Source organism: Anoplopoma fimbria, chromosome 21 (assembly GCF_027596085.1).
Source record: "Anoplopoma fimbria isolate UVic2021 breed Golden Eagle Sablefish chromosome 21, Afim_UVic_2022, whole genome shotgun sequence".
In the NCBI taxonomy this organism is placed as follows: Eukaryota; Metazoa; Chordata; class Actinopteri; order Perciformes; family Anoplopomatidae; genus Anoplopoma; species Anoplopoma fimbria.
In genome coordinates, this window is record NC_072469.1 from 20,616,349 (window position 1) to 20,628,459 (window position 12,111).

General features: G+C 40.9%; 1 protein-coding gene across 1 annotated transcript; it reads right to left on the bottom strand.

Annotated features, from left to right (window-relative positions):
- Window positions 1-4,321: 4,321 nt before the first annotated feature.
- On the bottom strand, window positions 4,322-8,130 carry pi15a (peptidase inhibitor 15a). Its single transcript, XM_054623321.1, has 5 exons — window positions 7,840-8,130; window positions 6,789-6,907; window positions 5,751-5,883; window positions 5,550-5,665; window positions 4,322-4,457 (listed from the first exon to the last, which is right to left on the bottom strand). The coding sequence occupies exons 1-5, from the start codon at window positions 8,113-8,115 to the stop codon at window positions 4,322-4,324; spliced, it is 780 nt and encodes a 259-aa protein (XP_054479296.1). The 5' UTR covers window positions 8,116-8,130.
- Between the last annotated feature and the right edge of the window lie 3,981 nt (window positions 8,131-12,111).

Consider the following 12,111-nt stretch of genomic DNA (forward strand, 5'->3'; position numbering starts at 1 on the left):
GGGCAGTTCTTAAGGACATGTGATACTCTGTGATATGGTCACAAGCAAGTATGGGAACATTGAGTTGAGACTTGATTGACAACAGCTGTTTCCAAGATCAAGAACAAATTGTCAAGGTCAATTTCAAGAGCTCAAAGTCCACAGAATAATGAATGAGTTCATTGAGTTTCAATAATTGTTTAATGACCACTCCATCTGCTGATGAAGAGCATGCAGTGCTTGTGGTCAAAAGTCCAGAACAAGCAAGTTAGTGGACCTTGAGTTGGTATTGTTTTGTGAAGGTTATTTGTTATTGGGTGTGCTATGTTCAGCAGCCTAGCATTGCAGCTCTTTTCTACATTGAGCATTAACTCCAGCTCCATTCAGATGACCTCAAACTGTGGTCCCAGTGATAGATTATGGGGAGGTTTGAGGACAGGCTACATTTCCGATGGTTGGGCTGCAATGGGAGCAAAATAAACATAGTTGTTGTGCTTCCAACAGAGACAGAAGAAAAAGTTAAAAAAAAAATTGCAATGAATTGGACAGAAGTCTCTCCCAATATCCCCCTCGAGGCACAGAGAGGCCAAGTTTTCCACCATTCAGTGCTTTAAGTCAGGGAGGGCAGAGAGGTTGTAGAGTACATTGAGGAGAAGAGAGGAGGAGGAAAGGAGAGGAGGGGAGAGGAGAGGAGGGCAGAAGAGAGGAGCTGAGAGGAGAGGAGGGCAGAAGAGAGGAGGGGAGAGGAGAGGAGATTTTTCTGTAGCTGCACAGCAAACATCAGCGAGCCTCTAAACCATTAACAAGCTGATGTATCCCCCTTTTTCAGCATTGTACTCACTAAAACTCTTTCTCCCACTTCTCACCATTATTGGAATTGGACGGCTGCTTGCACATTTTGGAAACCGACTCCCCCAACCCCACCCTACCCCCGTTAATAATCTATCACCCTGCCGTAGTCCTTGTGAAGTCTCCATGTTCTTTCCAAATAAACGTTTCACCACCTTCACACTTGAGGGAGGCGAAACTGTTTGAGCAATAACAGTTTATCTGACAGGTCAGTCATTCACGTGTGTTATTAAGAAAAGTGGTACACATTCGGATGAGCTGCAGATGCGTCATCGTGGCCTCAGTGGGTGTTGGCACTGGCTAATAGCATAAACTAGTTGAAAAGGATCTATTGCTGTAGCAACTGGAGACTGGCAATCTCTGTTTCTTCTTCCTGTCTTTCTGATTGTGCTTCTCTCTCGCTCCTCTTGGTCTTCAAGTCAGCTCATCGCATATTTTTTTTTATGACACCTGAAAGGGTTTGAAGTGTCAGTCTATGTGTTACAAGGTAAAAGCCGTTGAAATGTCATTTGTAAAGATAGAAATGAATGATGAGTAAGAGAGGAAAGCAGTTGACAAGGCAGTTGATGTGCAAGTGTTGAAGATAGTTCAAGTGCGTGGGTTGAAAGCTGTTGAAACAAGTTGTGTATGAACTGTGGAGGTTTTGTGAGTTGAAGTAATAAGAGTATGAAGTTGAAATTAAGGGGAAATATGAGATCAGAAAGTAGTTCAAGTGTCAGCTGAAGAAAAAAAATGAAAGTTTCAGTTGACATTGGGGTGACAGGGTACCACGTGAGGCTACTTTCATCTTAACCCAAATCAATATCTTTAACCTCTGATCTGCCTCTGATGGATAAGCAAAGTCCCATCATCCCGCTCATGGTGTGCCTCTTAAATATCCACCAATCATCTGTTTGGCTCCAGGTCAGGCATGTGCTCAGACAGAAAGATCTTTCCCATGCATACTAATAAGTTCCTGAAAAACTCTCTGGTGGTTGTTTCCAGGGAGTGTGCTGGTTTGCCTAGATGAAGCTTTTTTTAAAAAGTGTAGGAAAAGGGTTTGAAAATGTCACGCTTTGCAAAGCTTAGCATGAAAACATGAGGCGTTGTATTCCAACGTGCCAAAGTGCATTGAAGTGCAGCAAATGTTTCAACTTAAAAGATGTTTTCTGCAGCCCAGTTTGTGCTTGAACCTACGCAGATGTTTGTAGTCTTGTTGTTTTGTTCATTTGTTTGCTTGATAACCTGTTGACCTCATGCATATAACTTTCATTCCGACTGACCTAGAACCATATCCTGCAATTCCAGCTGGAAAAATAGAAACTTCAGCACCTGCCCAGTACATCAGAACATAATAGTTCCAACTTTTCCATCATCCTTTGCACAGAAATTTTAAAGTTATAGTGAAAGGCAATATCTAATCTTTCAGACTGACTGTCGACTTGGCCACATTTCGATTTGGTCTCTATGTATAGTGGTGACACACATTCTCAGTCTCTCTGCTTCTAGCATTCCACTGTGCTCCTTGTCTTTTCCTCTGAGGTCAGTGGTTTCATTGGACAAACTCAAACAAGACAGTTCCCCTGAAACCCTATCAGTTATCTGCTCATTTGTGTAGACATGGACCGACTGGGCCAAAGTCAACCTTTGCTTATTAGGATTCAGATGTAGTCCCAGCATGTTTTCTCTTCTCCCCTCGCAGCCTTTGATGTGCAGGACTTGATACTTTACAATGGCACCGTTTTAACTGAAAATGAAAGCTGGGAATCAAAGAGCTGGATTGAAACTGTGGTTAGAACCTCTAATCATGATCAGACATGAAGAAGAGCTCAGATGACACAGAGACAGACAAAGGGCAATGGTACTGATTTGGACAGCAGAAAGCCCTCAGTTGAATTAAACAAAATAAAAAAGCAGGTGTGTCCGGTACAACTCAAGGTCCATGTTGAAGGGAAAAGGTCTCCAGCAACACTTGTATATAGAGCAACTTTATTGTTTACACCAGGTCTTAAGAATAAAAAAAGGACACAATCAAAATACACCATTTTATTACAAATACAAATCACAACAGTAAGCGCAGTTCATTGCATAAATAGCTTGTTGTTGATTTAAATACAGTCAGTGCGGTAAATGTTCCCATTCTGTAAAGCATTATCTCCCACTTAAGTTTGCATCATGTCCTTCTCAGAAACTGTCCCGATTCGAAAAGAGTTTCTGATATATTCGCCAAAGTTAAAAGTGTTGAGACACTCGCTTGTCAATATTCCGCTAGTGCTTAGTTCATAGAAATGTACCAAGTTACTATACATTATAGTAAATTTCCTTCAACATCATAAAAGCTGTCATGCAAATGAACCATATTAAGTACCTTTTAATCGTTCAGATATATTTACAATCCTTTCACAAACAATACAAAAATTGATATCAATTAAATATTTTCCCATATAAAAATGAATAACTTACAGTATACTTGTTTTACGATAGTCAAGTTATAATGATTATCTACATGTACAAAACAAAACATTTCCTGGTATTTCGGAAATTCAAAAAAATTAAGGTGCACTTGAGTGCCTAACTCCAAAAACCAAGCTACATCAGTGATCTTAACAAAATATAAACAATGGATTTTTCCTTTATATCAATATATTGGTATATAATATACCAATACACCGTGTACAAATATGATTATAAAAAAAAATATGTTGGCCATATTTATTGTATGTGCTCTCTTCATCATGAATATTATTGTATGAATAAAAATATAAGTATGAACTTAACCTGTGAAACATTTTCAATGAAACAAAACCAATCGGCATAGATTTAAACTGTTCAGACAAACAGGGCTTTTGACAACAGAGGCATCATCAATGCTACCATAAGGCTTTTAAATAAAGACCTCTTAATCAGACTGATGTATTTTCTTTTTGTCATATACTTCAAGTTAACAGTAAGTGCACTTTTCGGCAACAATTTGTTGCCGGACACAAATGGAAATTACAAAAGGGTCGAGTATGAAGTTTGTTGTACCTACTGCAGCTACAAACTTGACACTGACAGTGTAGGATTTACCCTCTGAGGTCAAAAGCTTTGATCTTAATATCACAACATTCCTGTGAAGGCAGAGCACACAACATGAAGGTGTGATGCCCAAAGCACCAGAGTGAGTAGGTATGAGCAGCTATGATCTTGTTATGTCCTTAATTACCACATTGTCAATGGTAAACAAACAGTGAAATATGCAGCACCACATACAGTATATTCTGTGTTTAAGGACCCATTCTACACATAAATTATATTTCATCAATTAGAAAATAGCCATGTAACAAATTAATTTACAGTTTATGTACAAGTCATCAAAATCATCTGCTGCCTTCAAATGTATGTTTGTGTCTTTAAATAAGCCCATATATACAAAATAGTGTGGTCCAAGACTTTTGTGCAAATCCTTACGGGATTAAAATAATGTCTCTGTGGTACTGTAGGTTGTCAGCTTATGTCAGGAGGAAACCTGTGTTTATTTGAACCAGTGCAGGTAGTTTGTCTTGAGAGCCGGGAAGCACATGTTGTTGCTGCAGGAGCCCCCGTAGCTGGGGGGGCAGGCGGAGCAGGGTACTCCTACTTTGTAGGGGGCCTCGCCGATCCAGTTACCCCTGGAAGACAGAAACATGCACAGTGTCAATGGAGTTAGAGGTGACAAGTGTTTTAGACTACAAATTCCTCTTTTATATAATAGATTTCCTGCCTAGAAATGCCTAAAATGTAGGAGTAAAAGATGATAAATGAATGTGGGTTTTCAAGATACTTATTCTCAAGAAGTTAGAGAAAATGATTAATTGTAAGTCTAAAAGTGAAAAATATTGATGTTCATTCTATACATTGGAAACAGCAGTCCCATCCTAATGTCCTTTTAGTAGCTGTTCTGGACACATGATCCCTCACTGAAGATAAAGTCTTTCCAGTGTGCCCAAAAGCCCTTACAGTACTCAGAAAAAAGTATATCTAAACATCTAGAATCCAATGACAACTGGGCAAAAGCTGTCTGCTATTGAAGATCAGTTGATATAATGGAAAGCTCCAAAACAGCTAACAAATGACCCTCTACATGAAATAAAAATATCATAATGATATTGTTTTGTCCAGAGCCAAATATCACTTATTGAGCAATCTGTACTTTGTGAGCAAATGAGAAATCAGACTTCAGTATGTGTAACAAGACACATTATAATATAGTGAAAAAATGGAAACCAGCCAAATTTTAATTTGACAGATTCAAGATGTCTGTGCCAGCTAGTTTTATAGCAGGATCAAGTTATTCACTTACAGTGACCTTTGCAGAGCAGACAGCCTGAACCAAACTCACAGACTGTCTGTTTTCAATTGGAAAACTAAAAATAGGTCATCATGTCCTGAGCCTTTTACTCTTACATATGTGTCAAACCAGTGGGATTAAAAAAACCTAGGTCACAAGTCAGTCACAACAGGCTTTGATTCTTGGAATTTTTCTTCTGTTTCGTGGCTCTCCGGGGCTTTAGTAATGCTGTACCGGTTCACAGGCTTGTATCCAGGTTATCTGAATCTCCAAGCAACATGGGTGGCATTTCACAACTCGGCACAGAACAGAGCCGCCTGTGTCGGGATTAAGCCTGCCGTCCCCGTATCGTCATCCGGTTAACAGGTTCATTAGAAATAACAGGCTTCCTTACAGCATGTAATTAACACTACACATGATTTTCAATACTTACTTGGGTGAGTAGTTGCAAACTAAATACGTTGCCCGTTTCCACACTGAACCCCATACATTCATATTATGGCACGTGTGAACAGCACAGCCCACTTTGCTGGATGTTGCCCACACCATCTGTCAAAACAAAAGACAGCCAATTAATGCCATTGTTACACCAGCTCAACAGTGTTACATGTAATACTGATTGTCCTCTCTCTACCTGTGTATAATGGGTACACATGGGCCCGTAGCATCTGAGAGGACATCGAGGGTTGCAGTCACGGGGGTACGGAAAGGAATAATCTTTGACCTCATCGTACCATGGCTTCACCAGCTGGAGAATGGATCGATAGCTGTGGACAGAAGACAGACATGTTCAGAAAACTCCACTGCACATGTCACAACCAGTGATAAGGAACTAACACAGGCTGGGATTCAAACCGTGATTATGTCTGATTTGTCATTTATCAAAATATTTTAGAAAAAATTCATAAGATGTCGTCGTGCAGTTCAGCTGCAGGTGCATTCAGGATTTAGGGAACACAGACACCTTTAAACACTGACTTCAAAACCACAATCAAGATTGACAAACTGGCAACATTTCAGCACATCAACATTGCCATTTTGAAGATGCCCAAGAGCTTCAGGGTTTGCAGCCAAACAGCAAAACATTCAATGGCAAGGTTTATTTGAAAGATATTTAAAAATTCTCTTCACTGCGACGTGCTGACAATGCAGTGCATTCAGTGAATTCAAATTCACAGAAAGGTCAGTCTAATGGATAACACATTTCCAACTAAATAAAGAATTGTTTCTACATTACTTTCTGCAAGTCAACAAAATGGTATCACTACTTAGATCCAGTAGATTTTTTAGGAAATAACCTTGATGCAGAAGTCTCTCAGCGAGTCACAAGGAATAGTCAGAATAACCTGTATTCCCTTGAGTCTCATGTTGTTCCTCAATAAAATGTAAAAGAGTAGGAGCATGTGAAGGTGCCCTGTGTTTCCAAATGGAAAGTCAAGACCCACTAAAGGGATGCGCCTTTGTCCTCAGGGGTCATGGCTGGAAACACAACTTGTGTTTATTTGAAGGGTCACAGGAGCATTCCTCAAGCAGTCACCAGGTCACAGTGCAAAAACCTTTTGGAGAAAGAAGAAGGGGGCGGCAAGGCAACGACCATGACTGCTGAGAGAGAGTCATCCCTGAGAGGAGCAGCAGATGTCGGGGAGGGGGAGGGGAGTCAAAGGTCACTCACCGTCCTGTCCTGACGGAGAGGTTTTGACCCAGGAACCTGAGGAGGTGAGGTGGCCCGTGCTCCCACTGGCAGGCATGAGCCCAGTCCTCGGCTGTCTTAGCCAGGGTGTCGTCCCACACCTACACACACAGGGAACATGGAAACCCGTCACATAACTGAAAAATATCAACACCAGATTCTCATTCAGCAGTGAGATGTGAGAAAAGAGTCGGCACTTGAGTTGGTAGCTATGTTACAGGTGTTGCCATGGCGAGATGCAAAAGTCATCCATCAAATCGGTTGCATAAGTGCAGAGAGAGTTAGTTGCCTAGTGTCCAATGTCACTCTTTAACTGAATAGACTGGGAGTTGGAGAGCATCGCTTTAAGAATACCAGATACCCAAACTTGTCAACAGCCACACTCATATATGGCTTCGTTGGGAATCGACTGGGACTGGAGAAATCTAAAGGGACTCGCTCCGATTACTTCATTCTACAGTAGTTTTGTCATCTTATTGCCAGTTCAACTGTAGAGGATGGAGATGCTGGCAATTTTATAAATGGAAATATGTCACCTCATGCGTCTGAAACAGTGGCTGGAACAACCTTTAAAAGGAAAATGAGCATTGTATTGCTTCACACACCGTTCCAGTTTATTTTGGAGCTTAAATATGGTGAAATGAAAAAGTCTGATTTAGACTTTTCCATCAAGTGACCACGACAGCTCTCGCCGTATTACTCTGCCAGCAGGCTACTGGCACCATACATGACCCCTCTTCCTTTGGAAGTGAACACTTTGGTGGTCTCCTGCAGTGCAATCTGCCCAACAGCTGAAGACATTTGTCACTTAACTTCTATGCAAAACTACCGCTATAACAATCTGATTCTCCATCACTTTCTATGTCAAAAGATTGTATTTGATGCATGCACTTTGGTCACCACCAGAACATGCACATGATAAAAAAAAAACATCAGAGGAGGTATATGGTACATGGATCCAAGAATATCATGCATTGAATGGAAACAAGTAAAAACAATTAAGAATTCAGTTTGAAGGAAAGCTTTCACTCACCATGTATTCCATATTGGATGCTGGAGGAAACACCTTCCCTCTTACTTTGTTATGGTAGTCAAGAATGGCAAGCATGTCGTTCTGACTGATATAACGCTTCCTCCTGGTTTTAGAAATAGAGGTGATATCGGAGCCATAACGGTGCACTGCGCCGAGATTGCTGAAATTGGCGGCTGGCATGAAGGTGGAGACAGCAGGGATGGTCGTTGCCAATGCACTTGCTCCACAAGATAAGCAAAGCAGTATTAAGTCTACGACAAGTAACTGAAGTTTCATGTTCGGTTTTTAGGAAGCTGCAGGCACAATATCCCGAGTCTAGGAGTGATCTGGAAAGAAGACAAGAGTACAATCAATAAGTACAATAAGATGCATTGCAATAACCAAAAAAGACATGCTTAAACCAAGTTTATGCACTACTTATAATACAGGAGAAACCCAATGACATTCCTTCACACAGTCTTTGGTCCTACCTTTTCTTGCGCAGCGGTATCCTGTGGCTGCTTTGCCAAGGCTGTCAGCTCGAAAGCCCCAGTAAGTGATTACAGAGAGGGAGGGGAGGACTGGAGCTTTTGCGTTTTCCAAACTTTGTGAGTGCTTCAGGAGAAGTCCGTCTGTGGGGGTTTATATAGGCTGCAGCAGTGGACGGTGCAGGGAGTGCGAGGTAAAGGCAGAGCCCCTCCTTGTCACCTGAAACACATTAGATGTTTGTTTTTCCCTAACCCCTTACTGGCATATCTTAATATTATGATGACGTCTACTACTAGGGTTGTGAAGCTGCTGGATGTGGGAGGACAACTCATAAAGAACGTCAAGAAGACTGGAACATATTATTGACTTTCTCTTTGTTCTCAAGAGCTTGTTGTTGCAAATGTTTGTTGCAAATGTGGATGTGATATATGGTCATATTTCATAATTTGTGACTCGATTGAAGTCCTTGACAGTCGTTGTCACATCAGCCACATATGCTGGTTTTAAAATTTGAACTTCCCAAAAGCTCCACTGGTCACTGGTCACTGGTCAGGACAGCCACATCAACTCATGGGTGATAGGAAGCCAGAAGTTTTATGAGTCAAATCAGAACTGGGTCCATGTGTCATTCATATCAGTCTTCTTTGTAGTATTCATTATACTATAAAGATTACACTTGTTCAGTGCATAGCTCCAGCTGTGTGGGGTGCCAGGGCAGATGCAGAGCCAAGAGGGAGGGAAAAAAAACCTCTGCAGGTCTTTTTCATTGGCAGCTGGTGAACAAATTAAAGAAACGTGACGCAGGAACATTTTTCCTTCCCTCTTTTCTTCTCTTTCGCTCTCTATTTCTTTCCTTCTGTCTTGTTGCCAACAACTGGTGCTTTCCCCCCAAAAAATCCTCTTGGAAGTGATGGACTTTTCAGGTGCTGGAACTGGTGGAAGAGATATATCGCTCAAGGTTTTCTCCTCCGTTTCACTCCATCCATACATTTCAGCTGCTACTCCCCGCTGCTGCTCTTCCTCAGCAGACATGAGGTTTCACTAGGATGGAAAGATGTCAGATAAATCATGACAGATTAGTTGAATATTTCTACTTTCTAGACCTGATCCAGGGCTCTGCTTAATGCCAGGACACTTACATTTTGACAGGAAAAACTTATTTAAACGTTTTGGTACGCAAGAGGGTTTAAGTTGTGATGCTAGCTTTATTTATTTTTACTTAACTAACATGTCCGACACCTTAGCAGGAAGCCAGATAGGAAAAGCTGGGACACAATGAGAAAGAATAGGACTTCAGTCTTAATTCCAAAGTCAAATAGACCATCAGCTACCTCTGGTGACTCTGAATACTTGTTGTGAAAGATAATATTTGAACCAAATATTATCATAATTTTTAAGTTGTTATAAAACTATACCCAACAACCAATATATTTATTTAATCCCTGAAATATATTTTGACATATGACGTGGTTTTGTTGTCTTTTTTTCTGTTATGACTATGCACCATCACATCTGCTCAGTATTTTGACTCATCCTCTCATCTGGAATCAATAGTCGGGCTACTCTTCGGCCAGCATGGCCCGCCAGCCACAGATTCTGATCAACACAGCTCTGAGATCCTATCCCCGGATTTATAGCCATATTGTTGTCAGTTTTATCAGATTAATATAACGTACACCTGTTACACAGCATATTTATGTTTATTTGACTATAGCCTTTGGATCAAAGACTTGAGAACTGAGTCAAAAGTTTAGATTTATTGTGGAGAACCAGGATTTAATAAAATACTGTACTTCCACTGTATCTCTCTTCCCCACTCTTTCTCTCTCTCTCTCTCCCTCACCCACACACAAACACACACAGTTTCCTCACGTGCGGTCTCCTCAAGGCCCCAGATGATATTCCCTCAGTCTCAGAGTGCTGGTAGTCTTTTGCGCAGTGAACCCAGTGACTTCGAATAAGGTCGAGGCTTTATTATCATATTATCAGAGTAATTAGGGCATTATTTAGGGCAAATGTTACGAGGGGCCTTGGGTCTGTTTTGGAAAGGCATTCTTTTTCAGGCAGAGTACTTATTTACCTACAATATATTGTTCCAAGTTTCCCCTACATTTTCCCCCCTATCCGGAGGCCTCTCGAAGCCCAGTGTTGATGCCAGGACAGCAGAGAGAATGAGGTGCAGTGGTGAGCGAGAAGGAAAGGAAGAAAGAGGAATAGCATAGAGATAATAGACAGCTTCAACAAATGTTGCATTGGTTATGATTCTAGATGCATCCAATGAAGGCAGAAGAGTACAAATAATTTGAATGGTTTTGACTAGCATCATGTGCAGTACATCCAGGATTAAAAGTACCAAATATTAGTATTTTTTTTCATGAAGGTTAAAGCAATTAATTGTTCTTGGACAGTTCCTGACCCATGTCAGGAGCATAGCGACCTGACCGGAACAATTCAATAAGTAACTAAATCTCCAAAGGATGGGTCCTCGCTCTATCCAGTATTCAAGCAATCAACGCACATGCTTTAAACTCCAGCTGTGCACTCCAACCAAGGCTATTGTTACTGCACTGTCAGCTTCCACTGTGAATGGGAAAGCCACTAACAGATTGCACGTGAATGGACGAATGAAAAAAGAGCTCTCGTATGATTTATAAGTCTAAAACTTTTAGAAGGAGTTTGAAAGTTGATACAGTAGGCTGTGTATCTAGTTGATCACAGGGTGGTCGGGGTGGTTTGCATTTGGAAGTGCAATAAAATCTGTTACTTTATCAATTTGATTTCAAGGTGTAGCTCGATATTTTTGGAAATACCCTAATTTGCTCCCTTGTTGAGAGCTAGATGAAAAGATTGATGCCAATCAGACATGAAAGTTGCATCTATCTTCTCACCAACTCTCGGCAAAGAAGCAAATTGTACGTCCAAACTGTTGGACCACGCTTTTAATCAGCCATGCCAAGTACTTCAACTATAAGTCTGATAAAAGAGAATACTTAATAATATGAAAGTAAGTCATATTGTATGTTAGATTCTTGAAAGGCGATTGTATTGGGGCAGCTTGGTAGTTGTTATGTCATGAGTTGGTTTTTGTTGGCCAGGGGGCAAAAAGAAAAAGTGACATTTCAATAGTGGTTTACATTGGTAAGAAGCCCAGTCTCTAACTTCAAGCTGTCCAGGCTGCTTTCTTCCACACACAGCTGTTAAACATTGTATCAGTGCAACATGCAGTAACATAGCAAATACTGTATGTTTCACACAGTCTGCTAACTTACGACGGGTCGAAGGCTTGTTGACACTGAAAAGACCTGCGGGTGATAAAGCTTCAACCCTGTGTCCCCGTCAGAAATTCAGGAGTGGATTATTACTCCTCCTTTGTCTGAAGAGTAACAAGCTCAGTAATTAAGTCAATAAATATCTGAGTCTTCTGATCAAAGAGTGCCCTTGCTGAGCTTCAATTTGATTCAAAATTAAATTCCTGCTGTGTTTAGACTGTATATACACCAAGGTGCTAATACAACATCACTGATAAAATACTTTTTCTTCATAGAATCCAACCTGCAAGAGACTGCTTGCAAAGCCAGCTGGTACTGTAAGTCGTATTGCTGAAAGATTACCCAATATAACCCAAAGCCACATTGTCTTGTGTTTACTGAAAAGCGACCTCCACAAACATGACCGTAGAGAATTTGTCCCAGACGGGATGTTTTCCCCCTGTTGTCTAGATACAAGTCTGGCTGTTGTTTGGCTGCTCAGTGGAATCTAAGGTGACTTTGGTCTCAACCTCAGTTACAGGAAAAAACTATAAAG

Coding starts and splice junctions, on each gene's coding strand:
- pi15a (XM_054623321.1), bottom strand. CDS start 8,115: ATGAAACTTCAGTTACTTGTCGTAGACTTAATACTGCTTTGCTTATCT. Junction 5,884..6,788: donor CTCTCCGTCAGGACAGGACG/GTGAGTGACCTT, acceptor TTCTGTCCACAG/CTATCGATCCATTCTCCAGC. Junction 4,458..5,549: donor GTTTGCAACTACTCACCCAA/GTAAGTATTGAA, acceptor TCTGTCTTCCAG/GGGTAACTGGATCGGCGAGG.